Source organism: Crinia signifera, chromosome 5 (genome assembly GCF_055691185.1).
Source record: "Crinia signifera chromosome 5, ASM5569118v1, whole genome shotgun sequence".
Classification (NCBI taxonomy): domain Eukaryota; kingdom Metazoa; phylum Chordata; class Amphibia; order Anura; family Myobatrachidae; genus Crinia; species Crinia signifera.
The window spans coordinates 225,804,905-225,824,705 of NC_139221.1; the positions used below are offsets into that span (position 1 = coordinate 225,804,905).

Below are 19,801 nucleotides of genomic sequence, written 5' to 3' on the forward strand. Positions count from 1 at the left end.
GAATATGTCAGTATTTATTTAGATGTGTGTGGGGGACCGTATAATGGAGCCTGTAGGTATTTAGGACCTCTGGCATTAAGTATGTAAATATTGCGTCCACAGATCTTTATTGTTACCTAGATGTGCCTTCTATAAGTTTCCTTTTAGTTTTTATTAATTTTGATAATGCATGCCCAGTGTATATGTGGTCTCAATAGTAGATGATGGGAGATATAAGTGGATGTCATGTATGACTGATTGATATAATTCATCCACCCATTTACATCTTGCCACTGTTATACGCTGGACAATGCATATCCGTTTATTTTTGTTTGTATTTTCTTGTGTGTTTATATATTTTGCTTGTACTATAGACTGAATAGAAATGCCGGGTCTCCATGGTGATAGATGTGTCACAATGACAACATCCGGTGCAGAGCCCGAACAGCCCCCTGCGTCCCGTATACATGCGTTTATGGTTCCTATCCCTGTGACTTGGTTCCGGGTGCAGGTACCTGACGCCGGGCGGAAGTAGGGAAGCGGAGCGATGGCAGCACAGCAACGACAGCATCTGCGGCGCATCTGACATGTGAGTATGGTTTCTTCCACTGCTATTTAAGGCTATACAGGGCCGGAGCTACCACTAGGCAGCTTTAGGCAGCTGCCTAGGGCGCTGGCCACTAGAGGGCGCTGCTACATCTGTCAGTAAAAAATTAAGGATGTCTATAAAAGAGTCATCCTTTAACATTGTGGTAGGCACTGGAAAAGTGTGTGCACCAGCGCCCCTGCCCCCAGGCTGTTATGATTTGGGGGCCACCATCTGCCTGCAGCCGCGCTACATACACACATGCTGCGCTTGCTGTTGAGACGGCTGACCTGATGCCGCTGGGGCTGACTTGAGATTGAAGAGGCTGAGAGGTGAGCGCTGCGTTTCCTGCTGTTCAGTCTTTAGATCTCTCAGCTTTCAGTTTCTATCTCTGGCAGAGAGATCAGTCAGCTCCGCCCCCACCCCAGCACTCAGACTCAGCCTCTCTAGGCACCAGCAGCGTGAGCCGAGGCAGATTTTCAGCAGGCTTCATCAGCACATGACAGACAGTGCCTGCAACATGATGACACCAAGACAGAGGACTTCAGCCAGATGCCACGGAGCCATCTGTCAGTGAGCAAGGCAGTCTTTCCAGCTGCCATTGTTGTAGTTGAGTGCAGCATGGATGGGAATTGTTGGTATGCACACTGTGGGGGGGGGGGGTATTAAGATGCACAGTGTAGGGGATGGGAGGATGTACAGTGTAGGGGATGGAAGGATGTACAGTGTAGGGGATGGGAGGATGTACAGTGTAGGGGATGGGGGTGGTATGCAGTGTGGGGGATTGGAGTGAGGTTGTACACTGTGTAGGATGGGGGGGGGTGGGATGCACTGTGTGGGGGATAGGAGGATGTACAGTGTGGAGGATGGGGGGTGATATGCACAGTGTGGGGGATAGGAGGATGTACAGTGTGGGGCATGGGTGGTGGTATGCACAGTGTGGGGGATAGGAGGATGTACAGTGTGGGGGATGGGGGTGGTATGCACAGTGGGGATAGGAGGATGTACAATGTAGGGGATGGGGGTGGTATGCACAGTGTGGGGGATGGGGGGTGGGATGCACAGTGTGGGGTATGTACAATGTGGGGGATGGGGGTGGTATGCACAGTGTGGGGGATAGGAGGATGTACAGTGTGGGGCATGGGGTGATATCCACAGTGTGGGGGATGATATGCACAGTGTGAGGGATGGGGGATGTAGAGTGTGAGGGATGGGGGATGGGATGCACAGTGTGGGGGATAGGAGGATGTAGAGTGTGGGGGATGGGGGGTGGTGGTATGCACAGTGTGAGGGATAGGAGGATGTAGAGTGTGGGGGATGGGATGCACAGTGTGGGGGATAGGAGGATGTAGAGTGTGGGGATGGGGGGTGGTGGTATGCACAGTGTGAGGGATAGGAGGATGTAGAGTGTGGGGGATGGGGGATGGGATGCACAGTGTGGGGGATAGGAGGATGTAGAGTGTGGGGGATGGAGGGTGGTGGTATGCACGGTGTGAGGGATAGGAGGATGTAGAGTGTGGGGGATGGGGGATGGGATGCACAGTGTGGGGGATAGGAGGATGTAGAGTGTGGGGGATGGGGGGTGGTGGTATGCACAGTGTGAGGGATAGGAGGATGTACAATGCGGGGGATGGGGGTGGTGTGCACAGTGTTGGGGATGGGAGGATGTACATTGAAAAGAAAAGAAGGAAAAAATATTTATTAAACCATAACGTTGGAAACACAGGGATACTTATGAAATGCCCTTCCGTGCTTTCACCTTACTTTCTGGGAAGGGGGACTTATGGGGGGAGCAATCGGCTGAACTTTTGCCTAGGGCACCACTAAACCTTGCACCGTCCCTGAGGCTATACTGGGCATATACCTGTTGATACCCTTTGAGAAAGGCGCTGAGCGCCGAAACGGCCCGTCAGGGTATTGGTGTGACCCACGGCTGCTGCCACAATTCAAGATCCATGCTGTACTCATGTAGATCTGCTGCTGCCCGTGTTAAGTATCATGGCCTTATACATTGCCTCTAAATAAATGTATGCTTTTTTGCTTTATTCATAAAGTGGATGTGCTGGTCCTATCATTGGCTGAATGCTATATATATAATACTTTATATATATATATATATATATATATATATATATATATATATATTCCATGTACAAGGATCACACTCTCCACTAATAGTCCAGCAGCTGCCAGGGTGTCAGCTCAGGAACTCCAGATTACTCTGATAGTCCAATATTGCAGAAAAAAATTAGGACACTCACCGGACTTTCAATTTGGATGTCTTTTTAATCCATCTCAATCCATCAAAGTATAAAGTGCAATGTGCATGACAGTGGGCCACGGGCCAACGTTTCGGTCCACCTTTGGACCTTTCTCAAGGCCCCCACTCTCACCTCCTAAAGGCCCTTATTCTGATCGGTGCGTACTTTCCCGAATTCTTACGTAGCGGGCCGCACGCCCGTAGAAACGCCCACCGAGCCTCCGCATACGGACGGACTCACTGTTTAAGAAGAGGGCGTGTGTACGGACGACATACCAACCTTGCGTGTGCGGTGGACACGCACAGAATCGGCACGGTCTTACAGCGTAAGCACGGTCTTACCGCGTCAGAACGGACGGGAACCTGGCCGTACGCACCGATGCGGTGTATTTACGCACAAATCACCACTATTATCAGAACACCCAAATCTGTAACATGACCCACTTATGCAATTAGGCTACCTCATTCAAAAGGGATTGTTTTTAATGGTCATCTATTATTTATCTAATTGATAATTAAACACTTTAATATCACTTTAGATTAACCCTTACATCATGCTAAGTTCACCACATTCTTTCTTGCCCCTTTACGCCCATGTGTTATGTATGCATATTACATCATCAATTATTCTTCACATGCAAACACACACATACACATCAACACACTATGTACATCTTTACATTACCCTTCACTTTCAACCACTTTTATGCACTAAACCCATCTATATATACTGTATATCCCTTTTGCACCTTACATAAATTAACACCACTATTTATACTTATATACTTATATTTAGACTTATACTGTAAAATTATACATTAACACACAGACCACTTCTAACTTTTATGACAACAATTTATTAACAGATAACAAAATAACTTAATTAAAGGCTTCAGACCAGGAGGTCGCATACATTCTGGACCTCTTCAGCCATGTGCAGAAGGTGCTGGCGCAGCCTGAGGAGGGCCCCTCTCAACCCCTCGCCTTCTTGCCTCTGGTCATCTGTGGGCATGTTAAAGGGGGATCAACATTAATTATGCTATTCAGGTCGACCTTGTACAGTCAATCCTAAGTACCTACAGCATGAGAATTCATACATACAAACAATTACATAGGCAATACTGTTTGTAATGGAAAAAAAGATGGGCACACACACACAGTGGCTTACACTACACAATATGTGAGTGATAAAATTGCCAATGTATGTATCAAAATCATAACAACACTTGAGCCTCACTCACACTTCTCCTGCCTTAACACTCACCAATCTACTAGAAAGCTACATCCAATAGAACATGCCACATTTTGTCATACATATATACCTGCATGTCACTGCTTAATAGCTAAACTGCATGATAGATAGATACATTGATACATGGATGAATGGATGGATGGATGGATGGATACCACATTTAAAGGCTAGCCTAGTCCCTCTACCCCTTACTTCCTGATTCATTGTCACATTGCCAGATAGTTGAAAGTGCAGCACTAATCCGCTTCCATACACCAAACAATTTCTAAAGGCAATCCATCCTACAAAATAGCTTTGCAAAATACATGGCAACAACCAGGGTAACTGCCCACTTGTGACTCCATTATAAATCAGGCCTGGCCATACTCCATTGATGTTTTATTTGTGCTTGTATAGAAAGGCCCTCCATAAATAAACACTCATCACCTACGTGAGCCTCCAGATTCCACGTTTTCAGCTTGGCCCTATAACCCCTAAGTGTGTCTGTTGTAATCCACTTTTGTCTATTAATTAATAATAGAGTAAAACACACTAGATTCAGCAGTGGTACCTAACAAATAGAAGTACCACCAATTATTAATGATGCCTTATGTTTACCTACCACTTCCTTCAACCTCCAACACTTCACAGGCCTCCTCCTCGTCCACGACCTCCTCGGCCACCTCCTCCTGGCCCATCACCTCGGAGGCCACCTCCTCCTGGCCCATCACCTCCGAGCCCACCTCCTCCTGGGCCACCTCCTCCTGGGCCGCCTCCTCCGAGCCCACCTCCTCCTGGGCCACCTCCTCCGAGCCCACCTCCTCCTGGGCCACCTCCTCCAGGGCCACCTCCTCCTGGGCCGCCTCCTCGGAGCCCACCTCCTCCTGGCCGTGCTCACGGGCCTGTCTTGCACGGTCACGTGCTGTAAGAAAATTCAAAATGCAGAGTGTTAAATAAGGCACATGATTTGTTCATTCATCATGCAGCAAAAACAATGACATATTAGACCCACATTACAGCATGTCAAACATGAAGTACCACACATATAGTGTATGCCATGTTTAACTCGTGATCAGCTATGTTACCTTATTGGCTAAAAAAAGGTCATGGAAGCATTAATGTACAATTGGCCATTTAATGTGTAAACACTCACATCGTGCAATGCTGGCCCTTCTTTGCTGGAGCAATTCGGGCTGGCGGCGCCGCAGGACCATCGCACAGCTGGAGCGGCGATGGTCCTGCGCACCTGGGTGCGCGCGAATATGCGCCTGCGGGCCGCGGCATACGCATGGCGCTTCTGCCGGTTCGTGATGAAAGGGCCCGCATGGCCCAGCCTGATCTCCATAACGGAGACCAGTGCCCTCAGCTCCGCAGCAGAGAATGGGGCTGCTCTCCCATAGGCCGCCATCTTAGCAATGGCACAATTCAAGCAATCATGTCCTGTAATTGGTTGTTCAGAGTGATATTTGGTATTACCTTTATTGTTCATTTTGTCATTAACAGCGTGTATGCGCCACAACAGACGGCTAAACCATTGCATCGCAAAACAACACTTGCTGTACCTTTGCATAGTTGAGCAGACCATGCCATTATTTAGTATCTCCAAAACAGACAGGGTGAAAGAAGTTTGCAACCCATTATATATAATCTATTACATTCACCAAACATGGGTGAAAACAACAGGTGAAATAGTGTGCATCACTAGCCAGTTACACCTAACTGTACAAGGTACTAAACAAGACAGCTTTATTATAGTGAAAGCTATACACCAGAAACATAGCAAATAGTGCAAGCCCATTTCCCAATATTAGGCCATGGTGCCATGTGAACATTTACCTTCTACCGGCCCACACTAGAGATGTGGAATGAAATGTACCTAGCATCAAGCCAGTATTTGGACACCTTTCACATGTGATTTGGATGCAAGCACTGATTACTATTGCCTGAGTGGTGGACTGGATTGACATATGGAATGGGTTAGTGTCAGTTGTAGTACATACCAAACAAGTGCACAGTACAAATGTACTTTCACATATACATTTCATGTCTGGCCACAGTTTGAGGTGTTTATTGGTGTTCAAATCTGCCATTAACTAGTAAATCAGACTTAGCAAGTATGCCTGTTTTTTTTTTTTCGCTGGTATGTGCGTGGCCTATGCGCCGAACGGTTGACGCTGCCGTACGGAACGCTGCCGCACGGAACGCAGGGTGTCGCTGATGTACGCCAATTACAGAAATAGTATATAAAGGTGTGCTAGACAACCAAAATGTTGCTGCAAACATGGCTGGATCTCAATCTGATGGAGACCAGGAGTGCCAGGAACTTTTTCAACGCATGGACTCCAGCACCTCCTATGTGCCCCTCAGCACAGACCAGCCAGTGGGAGAAGAGCAGTCTGCTGGGCCATCCACATCAGCCCAATCTGCAGCTGGCCCATCTTCTGCCTCAGCAGAATCATTGGGAACACAACAGGTGGCTTCCCAACAGAGTAGCCTGGCCAGCACTTCAAGTACAACGACAGGTGGCCGTGGCCGAAATAGGCCAACGGAGGAACCAAGCTGCAGGAACATGGCATTCGAAGCGCAGGAGCTTGCCATACTGGTACCCCGCGCACGGGATTGGATCAAGTGTCCACAGGACAGGTTGACACACACAAGGAGATGGAAGATTTGGGAGGACATAACTGCGGAGATTAATGCGGTAGCTCCACAAGTTCGTGAGGCGGAGCAGGTTAAGAAGAGGCAAGTTCATGTGTGTAACATTTGAGCAGTACAAGACCAGTAATGTTTAAAATAGATGTTAGATGGAGTTGGTAAATGGCCGGTCACATTGCTTGGAGCCACAGACATGATTGCCATGTCATTTAATGGATAGTTAGTGTAGGGTGAGTGTGAATGTATCTTCTAAGGGTTGTTTTTATATTTTTATAAAATGTAAGTTGTGTGTAATGAAGCACATGTTGTAATCTGTTGCAGATTGCAATGGTTGCTACAGCAAACATCAGGAGTGACATGTAGTAATATGTAAACTTTGATTGCAGGTGGCACGACTTCAAAACCAACCTCAAGAAGAAATTGACCAAACGGTGGGAACACAGCCACACCTCTGGGGCTGGCCCCATGCCAGGCCGCCTGAAGCTCACCCCCCTGGAGGAGATGGCCGAGTGCTGCATTGCAGTAGAGGAGGTCCGGGGGGTGAGCAACATGGATAGCGAGGCCCCAGCGGAAGTCTTTGCTGCTTTTGTTGAAGGTAATTATTTGGCATGCCATAAGTAGTTGGTCCTAATTTGCTTGGAATGTGTTGTAATTGTAATTTTGTCTTTCACCAGCATCCCCACCGCTTGGTCAAGAATCTCTTGAGGAGGTGGCGGAGTCTGTGCCACCTGCCACCAGTGGCAGGCATGTGCAGCAGCCACCGGCCGACCCGGATTACGACAGGTGGGTGCAGGTGCTTGGGCAGATTCACTAGCAGGGAGACTTAGCCTCAGAGCGGATGCGTAGGACCGAGGAGGTCATGCAGGGTTTGGTCAGCACCCAGCACACAATAGCTGGGAGCCTGCAGGCTATGGGTGAGGCCCAGCAGGCCATGGCTGCCAGCCAGCAGTCAATAGCTGCAAGCCTGCAGGTGCTGGCAGATCAAGCCCTGCGCCAAAATGACCTCCTCCTCCACCATAATGAGCTTATGGTGAAGCTAGTTTCCAGCAATAGGGCCCTATTGTCATCCGTTATTATTATTATTATTATAATTTTATTTATAAGGCGCCACAAGTGTTTCGCAGCGCCGTACAAAGGAACAATACAAGGAGACAAAACTTGGCATAACATTGAATAAATAAAAAAAATACAGTACAAATAAAGAGCACCACAGTTCAATACACATTACAGCTTAAATGTAAGTAGTGAGGACCCAATCAACATACAACTAGAGGCTTGAGGCCAATGATGGAGATGAGTATGAAGATGGTCACTGAGTGTTGGAGTAAAGGAGAGCTGTGAGTGAAATGTGAAGAGAAGTAGGCTTTGACAACAGGAGGGAAGAGGGCCCTACTCGGAGGAGCTTACAATCTAGTAGGAAGGGGAGACATTCCCACCAGCAGCACTCCCTGCTGGCAGATGGGGAACACCATCCCCCCCCTCACCAGCATCTGCTCCACCTGGGCCACCATCCTAACGTGGCCGTGGCCGAAGAGCTGCTGCACGTGGCATGGAGCCTACCAGGGCCAAACGTGTCCGCAAATGAACTTGTGTCCGCATTAATCTCCACCCTTATGTCAAATCTTTCATTGAGCTGTGTGTGTCAGCTTCCTGTGTCCAATCCCGTGCAGAGGGTACCCACATTTGCCCTCGTTTCGAATGTCTTGTTTGGTTCCCCTGTTGGCCTCTTTCGGCTACCATTACTGTCTGCTGTACTTGAAGTGTTGGTGCTATACTTTTGTTGTGAAGCCACCTGATGTGTTCCTAATGATTCTGCTGTGGCTATGTATGTCAGAAATTCTTTTTATTTTTGTAATTTATTTTTGCACTTTCCTGCCATGGTACCTTTTAATTTGTTGCATGTAAGAAATAACATGCTTCCCATTTTATTTTTGAGGTTATTGTAATAAATGTATATTTTTATCCCCAAATGTGTGGTTTAATTGTTAAATGTAGAAGTGACATGTCTATTCCTATTAGTGATAGTAAGTTCTGTCCATTGGTTGCAGTGTAAATGTGTGTCCAAAGTGCAGCATATATTTGTGTGTTTAGAAATGGTCCATTTAATGGTTCCAATTGAAGCACTGACAAGCGTGTAATTAATGAGTAATGAGTAAAGGAGTGGATTGTATTGTGTTCAGCTGACATTGGTTGCGGTGCGCCCGTACTGATTAGGCATTCCGATTGCCTAGCGCTGGGGTAGCCAACCCTAGTCCTCGAGAGCTACCAACAGTGCATGTTTTGCAGGTCTCCTCACAGAATCACAAGTGAGCTAATTAGCTCCATCTGTGTATCTTTTAAAATGTGTCAGTGATTAATGAGTGCAGCTGTGCAGCAGCTAGGTTGTCTGGAAAATGTGAACTGTTGGTAGCTCTCGAGGGCTAGGGTTGGCTACCACTGGCCTAGCGCATGACAGAGTGGTGTCCGCAAAGCAATACTTGCTTATGAACACTGCATATTTCTAGCCTTTTGGTTCGCGAGCATTCGGTGTGCTGTCTGAATGCACGCCTACCAGAATGAGTGCACTCCCTCGTGTCCGCCCATGTTTACGCCCAGTTTAGCCCACTTTGAAACTACGCCCCTGTGTATTTCCGAATGACGGCCATAATACGCCCACATCTCCCGAGTGATTGCGGTGCACATTTCTGTACGGTATTAGTGAGAACAAGTACGGAGACCATGCGTGGCACATGCGCATAGCGTTGCCCACGCATGCGCAGACAGCTAAAAAACGCCATCCGAAAGTATTCGGAAATTTACGCATCAACCAGAATAAGGCCCTTAGTGACTTTAATATCCACTTAAATGTCCTTCCCTGCTAGTACTAGTGCTAGTTACCCAGTATTACAACTTGTCAGATCCAATAGTTGAAATGGGTAACAGCATATCCAAATTAAACAGCAGCAAACCAATGGGTCTTTTCCAAAATCACTGTGTCCTGCAGGCACCTCCCCAAAATTATATTGCTTGTCTGAAATCTATATTAAATTAAAGACACAAAACTGTTCCCCTGATGAAGTCTTTTTAAGACAAATGCGTTGGGACGTTTCTGTACATTGTTATTTGTGTCTGGAACAACTTTCTGAAAATAAAGATATCGAAAGAACTGCTTTGAGTGCTTCACTGGAGATTGGATCACCATATTTATGGACTGTTGTTCAATTAAGGTGCAATTCCACAACTGGGTGTTTTATATATATATATATATATATATATATATATATATATATATATATATATAAAAGGTTTAGAGTGCGCTTAAGAATACACAACAGTATGAAATTAAATTTAAAACATTTATTCCTCAGTCTTCACAAAGACTTCAAGCTTTAAAAGTACAGCAGGTCTGTTGCAGGTACAGATGGTGTAGTGGGCCCAACGCGTTTCGTCAATAAATTGACTTCATCAGGGGCTTGGCGGACAATAAGTCAGCAAGACATATACACACTTTTGTAAAGTAAAGGATCACATACAGTGTCCAACATATAAGGGAATAAGGCTCAATGCAGGACCCGAATAGGCATTGAACGTAAATAATCGCCACACGTAAGCTGCTAATGCATCAGTGAGATTTTTGAACTACATAGATCGTTCACACAGTGGTCTGTAGTTTCTCAATATCAGGCCTAAATAGGCAGTAGGCATATAGAGTCTGGAAAATGTATGCAAATGGTGCAATTATGTGGTCAGAGACCAACATCAACTGTTCAGTACAAAAATCTGGAATGGTTCCTAAGACACTTCAGAACTATTGGAGTGAAACCGGAAGTGTACAGCCTGGGATCCAGCAACAGCCATATACATGTATATATTACACAACAAAAGTGGAAGAGCGATAGGAATCTCTTCAGCAGAATGTTACCAAAAAGGTTATTGATAGTCCATGACTTAAACAGTTATAGATAACAGTCAAAGTACTGAATGACTTGTCCGGTATCTTTTATTTGATCGTGGGATTTTCATACAGAAATGGAAGTAACCCAACGGGTTTCATCTTATCTATCAAGACTTCATCAGGGGTGTATGTCTTCCAAGAAAATGGTGTTTACAAGGTAATAATTCCAGAATGATCAGAACCAATTCTGAAATGGTGATATTCAATATGAATACCCTCTAAGTGTGTAACTGAACCAAGAAAGTAAATTGGAGATTTTACAATCAAATATCAGCTTGTGCCTAGATTTGTCAGATTTCAGGAGAGCTATCTGCAAACTGAATGTCATGTCAACGGTAAGGAAAACAAATATATAATATATATTTATATAAACCATATGTATTTTTGGAGTCCTTGCAGATAGATATTTTATGCACAATAATGGATGCACATCCACCTCCACATGAGCTCCACAATGTCTGTGGGGCTCATGTAGAGGTGGCTTGGGACATGATGTTTCAGTTAGGTTAAAAAAATGAATATACTGTATCTATAAAAAGAAAACAGTGCTTCTTAATGCAATTAAACTCTGTAACAATCTGTTAAAACAAGTCTTCCTTTGAACTCTTTATTGAGATAATATAACACTAAAGAAATGGTGGAACTTTTCTTCCTCACAGTTTAAAAGCCATTCCTTCACATATCATTATTGTATGACAGGTTAAATAAATAGATATTTTAGCATGGTTAAATGCAGGAAGAATGTGATCTCCTCAGTATACTGATCATGTGACTTGCTTACATCATACACAGCCATTGTGATATTAACTGACTTTGAAAGAAAGGTCACTGCTTTGTAGAAAACTCAGATATCAACTGTACCTACTCACAATGTAAGGTACGCTCAACCTACAGCAAATATGATATGAAAATAATGATTGATAGATAGATAGATAGCAAAGGTAAAATTAAGGTATTATAACCAAAATAGGTTGATCATGTGCAGGACCGCCGACAGGGGGGTGCTAGAGGTACAGCTGTCCCGGACCCAGCCCTCTGGAGGGGCCCGGGCAGCTGCCCACAGTGGCATGGCACCTCCCCCCGCACCCGCACAATGCATCCCCCACCCGGCGCCAGCAGCCAGGCACGCACAATACACAATGCAGCCTGCATTACTAGTGGCGGCCCTGATCATGTGACTTATAGATGTAGCAATTATTAACTGTATCTATTTATACAAATATGTCCTCATATACTGTAGATTTAGTCACACCAAACTGCTGCCATTCGGTCCGCCAGATTCTTGGTCTATTCAGCAAAATGTGCTTTTTATTTGCACAAATAAAACAACTGGAAGCGAAAAAAAATTGAGCTGATGAATTTGATCTGTGACATTTAAAAATGTCTGTAGTGTATGAATGCATTTGAATCCAGGGCAGTGACTAGCTAACCCATGTGTCTGGGGGGAAGGCAGATACATCTTAACATCATGACAATGTGCCTATTTTCATTTGCAGGACTGTAGTAATCAGAGCAGTAATCTCATTGTTCCTTTGACCCTGATTAGATAAGAATCTTTTCATTCAGATTTGAAAGACTTTACAGTCTCCAAGAGGGTCATAGTCATTTGAAAAACTTACATTGTTATATAAATATATGTATGTATTGGAGTTTCCAGTTGCTTTCAGAACTTTGAATTTCATCTATCAAATAAAATCTCAGCCCTAGTCCAAGCGATAAATAATTTACCTACTGCTGTGAAATTAACATTCATGAGTTCCCCTTCACTGCCAACTGACAACACAAAACATGAAAAACACAAGTGACTGGCTGTCATCATGGGGAATCATAGGCTGCAGTCAGTCAGCGGTAGAACATTTGTGTCATTTTTACAACCATTGCCAGACCAACACTGAAGAAAGAAAAAAAGATTTTAGGCTAGAAATTATCAAAAGTAAAAATTTTATTTGGTTGAATTTCTGAAAAAAAAGTTTTGGTATGTCAAGAAATTTGAAAATTGTGTGTTCACTTATGTTTCCTTAGTTTTATAGGCTGTGATCTTGGAGAGGTTATATTAGAACCATTGCGGGTTTAGTTTGTTGCCCTTTCCCGCACAGGGAATTTGGAAACTTTTTAGTATGGGGCTGCAGATGTTCATATCTAGGAGATCACTGTTTTACAGGGCCCTTGTAGAAGTCAGTTTAGATTGACTTTGATCTACGAAGGATAAGAAAAGAATTCGATGAGAAGTGACAATCTAATGATTTTTCTCCCATGCGGCCGCATGTGAGTGGACGTGTAAGCATACGCATACACTCGCATGATAGTTAGTGGATTTGGGTGGTGGGGGGCATGGACATTTGGCGGGGCAGTGTTAACCTGATCATTAGGCTGTGAATATACACAGCGCAGTCAACAGGTCTGAATCAGGCCCATAGTATGTTTGCAAATGTGTGTAACTAAGCCCTCCGAGTATCACAATCATATACTTTGCTTAAAGTAATAATGACAGTCACTTTTAATTTTGACAGTGATTCCCAGTCATCATCATCCTCTGATGATGAGTCATTGACTGAGGAGGAAATGGCAAAGCTGATGGAACATGTTGAGGAAAAGAAGAAGCTAATATCTACCATTAGGAACAAGCCCTGGCGCATAAAGAAGAAACTTTCCATATTAAGGTACAATAACAGTAAGGAATGTCAGTCATTTAAATATCTGTAAGTGAATTTAGTTTTCTATGTAAAGTAATGACTATGGCCAATGGCCTTGCAAGTGTATAGATCACATTTGATAAGTGAAGGGTCCATTTGCTAGAAGTAATAGAATCCTTACAGTAAGTGTGAAAAATTACATATTCTATGTTAGAAAACAAATGACCATACATTGATAATTCCCAGCTACAGTAGGTGCGTTCTGTGGGGGCCTAGCACACACCAAAACATGTGGCAGTCCAACCACTACCAATCTCTGTGTATGGCACTTTCCTGTCATATTAGGGTATGTAAAGTATGCAACAAAATCATTTAAAAACTTGGTTCCTACACATTATGATAAATGCATTTTGTTTACACACTGAAGAACTCAGCACTACCCCTGTAACAGGAGATGGTTCATACCTCACTTCTTGGCCATGGTATTGTTGGCAGTCACTTTTGTAAGGCTGCTGATAGAATGGAACAATATAAATGTGCCATCTTTGGGCTGTACACACATTTTTGGTCAGTTTTCTCCAATGAAAAGGAATGGGCGTAAATGACTGTGAATGAATATGGATCGGCAAATGTATTATCTTCATGTGTTCAAGAGAGTTTGTGCTTAAACATTCCCTTCAAAATTTGGTTCCCAAGGTAGATCCCAGCAAAGAAAACTAACAGCAATGAGCTTGGTGCTGATACTAGACAGACATTTTATAAATATATAAACCAATTGATATTTACAGCTGCAGTAGACCAACGTGTCTGTACATGCACGCTCAAGGTTACACTCCAATGTCTCCTCACCTGCAGTGGTATAATTGGGTGAACCTTTCCAACACCAACCAATATAAGTCTCTGCGCTTCTTGTATTAAAAAAATTGCATTCATTTGCCATTTTTGACAATTGATGCTTGATTTGGGTTAATTCAACCATTATCTAACAGATTCCAGCAAAGACCTCAGGACAGACAGGGAACTATACAACTGAGGAAAGCAGGACATTTCTCATTAAAGCAGGGTTGCCTACCCTCCTGGAATGGATGGGAGGGTCCCGGAAATCAGGTCCCCCTCCCGGCCCCCTGTAAAGAAGGGCAACCCTCCCTCAAAGCCGCCCGGCTCCCGCAACCCCCCTAGAATCCTAGAGGAGGCAAAACGTCATCATCCCATTGTCGGTTTCTCGTGGGGTTTTGGATCCTATATAAGACTCCGCCGATTGGTGCCATCTTCACTCCAGCATTGGGGAGGGTAGAAGATGGACCTCAGTCTGCAGGTGGCGTGGAGTGTGTGCTGTCATGGAGTGCTGTATTTAGGTGCTGTATTGGGGTGGAGTTTTGGGTTGCTGTCCAGTAGTGCTGTACAGGGTGCTGCTGTCCTCAGGTGCTGGCCTGTGCTGTGTTAAGGGGTGTTGTGCTGTGCTGTACAGAGTTGCTGTACATTATGCTGCAGTCCTTCTGTGCTGTCCTGTGCTGTGCAGGGGTGCTGTCTCGTGCTTTAAAGGGGTTCTTTCCCATGCTGTAAGGGGGTGCTCTTCAGTGTTGTAAGGGGTTCTGTCCTGTGCTGTAAAGGGGTGCTGCTGTCCAGTGCTGTAAAGGGGTGCTGCTGTCCTGTGCTGTAAAGGGGTGCTGCTGTCCTGTGCTGTAAAGGGGTGCTGCTGTCCTGTGCTGTACAGGGGTGCTGTCCTGTGCTGTAAAGGGGTGCTGGTCTCCTGTGCTGTACAGGGTTGCTGTCCTGTGCTGTAAAGGGGTGCTGCCCTGTGTGCTGTAAAAATAAAGGAGTGCTGCCCTGTGTGCTGTAAAAAAAGGTGCACTGTCCTGTGTGCTGTAAAAAATAAGAATAAAGGTGTACTGTTCTGTGTGCTATAAAAATAAAGGGTCACTGCCTTGTCCTGAAAAAATAATGCGGTGCTGCCCTGTGTGCTGAATAAATAGGTGCTGTCATGTGCTGTAAAAGAGTTCTTCCCTGTGTGCTGTAAAAATAAAGGGGCACTGTCTTGTGCTGTAAAGGGGTGCTGCTGTTCTGTTCTGTACAGGGGTGCTGCTGTCCCATGCTGTACAGGGGTACTGTCCTTTGCTGTTAAGGTGCGCTGTCCTGTGTGCTGTAAAAAATAAGAAGTTGTTGCTGCCATGGGGTCGATTATCATCCCAGATAGTTAGTTGGAAGACCACTTCTACTATATTAACTAAGTAATTGATTGTCCAACAGTCTTTTGCAAGAAAGTTGAAACATGACAGCTGTCACCTTGTTGAAAAGCGGATTACTGAGGCCATAACAGCTATGCTGTGTTAGACGTGCGGCCTGTATTCGCCATTAGTGCAGTGGCATTTAGAGAGTTGATGGAGGTACAGTGTTCCCGGTACCAAATCTAGTCTAGATTCCACTGAACTAGACAAGCAATTCCCAGACTGTACAGGGACATTAAGAAAAGTATCCTTAGTGTCCTGTCCTATGTGCGCCGTAAACATATATAGGGTTGATGTCCTGTAGAGGGGCTTTTAGGCACCGATGTGGGCGCCACCGGTGCTGATAGTGCTGGAGGCTCAGGGGCGGAGGTGGGCGGAAGTCTTCTTCCGGCCAGACTCTCTTTTCAGAAGTGGTGGGGACATTACTAGGCAACGCCCTGAGCTTCCGTCCTTTCTCCCTGATTTGGGGTTTTGGGTTTGGGTTTGGGTTTGTACCCAGGTAACATCTGTGCATTGTTGTATGGTTCTGTTTCCATATTTAGGTTCTCTGAGTGCAGTACCTTACTGTGTAGGAGCTGACACTACACTGCAGCTCTTACCAGGGGAAACTCACATCATCCGAACCACCAGAGTTCTGAAAACAGTGGTTTGGGCAATAAAGGCTATGCACCTCTGCTAAGCTACGCCAATTGCACAAGGTCACACATTCTTTTTGCTGGCAGGTAAGTGAGGGTGGGTAAATGATTTGCCACAAGACAAACTTCCAAACAAATGTGGGCATCCACTATTTATTAATTCCTATCTATCTTTAATTGAAACCGAAAATTTCTGAAACCCAGCTCCTGATTGGCCGCTAGGCCAGCCAATTGCACCATTCGGAGTGAGAAGCGATGAATATGAACATTCAGCGCTTCTCAGTACACGATGGTGCCGGTTGATCTTTATTTTGTTTTGACAAGTATGTGGGCTACCGCGGATAGAAGAGGACCTGATCCATGCCATGGAGATGTAAGAATCAGTATGGATGTGGTGTGTGTGGGAGTGTAATAAAGTTCTACATTTCTTGCGTGTGTGGGGGGGGTTATTTGGCTATGGGTTCTGCTGTGGGATTACAAGTCCCAGCATGGCCAATAATGCCCTGCATGCTGGGACTTGTGGTTCTCCAAGTCCCAGTATGCGGTGGAGGCTTGCTGGGACTCATAGTTCCACTCATAGTTCCACAGTAGAACACAATGTTTTTTTCTATTTTTTACACCAAGATCAGCCTGGTACCCACCGCCCACGGGTACTGGAGACAGCACCAGGCTTCAACCTGGGCAGGTAAGTTCTGGAGGGGTGGGGGTGCATCATTGGGGGGGGGGGTCCCCACTTCCCCATGCCCCTGACTGGTCAGTAGGGATGAATGCTTTGGCCACGGGACCTTATATAATAAGTGTGGCATTACCCTGCTGGCTTGTTGGGCCTGATGCTGGTTTTATTTTTCAAATACATTTTTTTTCTAAATCCATCCTTGAAATCAATTTACATTTCTGTAAAACAAGAGAGGAGCGACACAAATCTGTGAATAGCCTTTGAAACCAGAGCTCTGACATGTAATGAGCTTCTCTTTGGCAGAGATCAAATTTTCGGTTTTAATTAAAGGCAGGTAGGAACGCAATACTGCTATCACAGTTACAAGGTGATGCACAATCTCTGAATGATTGCCCTGGATATGACACAAATAATGAAAACTTTTATATTTAATATATAGTGAATGCACATATTTTTTTGGAAGTTTCTTGTGGAAAATAATTTACCTGACCTCACCTACCTGCCAGCAAATAGAATGTGTGACCTTGTGCAATTGTCATAGCTTGGCAGAGGGGCATGGCCTTTATTGCCCAAACCACTGTTTTCAGCACTCTGATGATGTGAGCTTCCAGTGGCAAGTGTTGCAGTGTCAGCTCCTACACAGTAACAATAGTTGGGTGCACTTTGGTCACCCAGGGGCATTCACCCCCCACCCCCTCAGTGATGCCACTTGGTCCATTTAGTCCATCCCATTAAGTGTGAGCTTTTGAAAGCTAATTTGTTTTATAAAACTGATACACATCACAGAATGCAATCACTCAAGAAATGCAAAGTCATATGCCTGATTTCTGTATTTTTATTACTTTATAAAATATATTGATTTTATATATATATTTTATAACTTTTTTATCCAATTTTAAAAGTTGGCATAAAGCCTCTTACCTCTTATATGCATTTTCAAAAGTCCCTCTCAATGCCAGGGGTGCCGGATGACTGCCCGACAGGCAGGATCCTGACAGTCCGTATCCCGACATCGGAATCTTGATTGCTGGTGCTCCGACAGGGGGATCTCGACTCACAGGGGCCATTCTCCCTTGTGGGGGTCCACGGCCCCAATAGAGGGAGAATAGAACCTGTGTCAAGCAAAGCGAGCAACCAAGCCCGCAGCATGGCAAGTGCAGTGAGCCCGCAAGGGGCTTCTGTACACTCGCCCCCCCTGTCGGAGCACCGGCAGTTGGGATTCTGATGTCGGGATACTGACCTTCGGGATCCCCCTGTCGGACCACCATACCACACCCCAATACAACACCTCAAGGTACATGTCCTACCTCTTTTTATTAGGGGGGTGCACCTGGCCATTTTGGGGGTTTTAGTTTTGGATCTGTATTTATTTTGTGTTCTCTAGGAAGTTGAACCGAACTAGGTCATCTCTAGGATATATTTTTGTGTGTAGTAAACTATCTTTCATTTATTTATTGTGTTCTGTAAATGACCTCCAATAGGGCAGATAGGCAGCACCCAATTTAGGGCAGACAGGGCAGCACCCAGATATATGGCAGGCAGGGCAGCACCCAATTATAGGGCAGACTGTCAACACCCAATTGAAGGGCATGTAAGGCAGCACTCAGATATATGGAAGGCAGGGCAGCACCCAATTATAGGGCAGACAGGCAGTACCCAATTATAGGGCAGACATACAGCACCCAATTACAGTGCAGACAGGGCAGCACCAATTATGGGCCTTATTCTAGTTCACTCTTTCTGACAAAATCCTTCTTAGATGGACCAATGTGCACTGCAGGGGGGCAGATGTAACATGTGCAGAGATAATTCGATTTGGGTGAGTTATTTTGTTTCTGTGCAGGGTAAATACCGGCTGCTTTTTTTTTTTACACTGCAATATAGATCTCACTTTGAAGTAAAACCCCACCCAAATCTAACTCTCTCTGCACAAGTAACATCTGCCCCACCTGCAGTGCACATGGTTTTGTCCATCTAAGAACTAGAATAAGGCCCTATATGACAGATAGGCAGCACCCAATTTAGGGCATACAGGGCAGCACCCAATTATAGGGCAGACAAGGTAGCACCCAATTATAGGCTCGACAGGGTAGCACCCAATTATATGGCCGACAGACAGCACCCAATTATTTGGCAGACAGGACAGAACCCAATTATATGGCAGACAGGCAGGACCCAATTTTAAGGGCTGTACCGAATTATAGGTCAGACAGGCAGTACCCAATGATAGGGCAGTACACAATTATAGGGCAGACAGGCAGCAATATGGCAGACAGGACACCCTTGACTGATAGAACAGAGCAAACAGGGCACCCGGGACTAAGACAGCAGACACATCAAGGACCCACCTGATGCCACCACCCATAGACAAACACAAAGGTCCCTCCTGCTCACTCTCCTATGCTGGAGTGAACATGGCGCTGATCGTCGGGGAAACTCTGAGCAGGACTCGGATCTGAACATGCTCATCCCTTCTTTTTACTCATTATTAAGCTTTTCAGACAAATACTGTATACCTAAAAATGTACATCTTTATTGGCAAAAGATATACCACAGTATATAAACCAAGTGTATAACTGTTCATCAGGAGGGATAGGCCAGGGGGCTGGGTGCCATGTGCCCCACGGGCAAAAAAAGCCATGAAGCATTGGAGCCACTGCTGCACTGTGTGTATATACCGGACAGCCTGGAAGAATGATCCGCCCACCTCCTGGCTGTCAGGGTGAGGCTGCGGATGCTGTGTGGGGGGCTGATTGCTGTATCCATCATCACAGAGAAGGGGCTCTGTGAGAAGCGGAGCTTAGTGGCCCATGAGGGAGCAGAGCTTAGCAGGTGGGGGAAGGGGGATTTGGGCTGCCCAGCATGTGTTGAGCACTGCATGACTGGCTGTTGCATGCAGTCAGAAGTCTTCCCACAGTTCTCCTCCCCTCCTTCCCTTTCTTTCCACATGTCATCAGAGTTAAGCTCCGCCCCCAATACAACAGAGG

General features: G+C 45.4%; 1 protein-coding gene across 1 annotated transcript in view; it reads left to right on the plus strand.

The window, feature by feature from the left end:
* Positions 1–19,801, plus strand: part of LOC146005784 (transmembrane channel-like protein 2) — a 126,561-nt gene that overhangs the window by 38,104 nt on the left and 68,656 nt on the right. Inside the window, exon 5 of the mRNA XM_083145210.1 lies at positions 13,156–13,305. Coding sequence (XP_083001336.1) covers positions 13,156–13,305 — 150 coding nt within the window. The remainder of the gene's footprint in view (positions 1–13,155; positions 13,306–19,801) is intronic.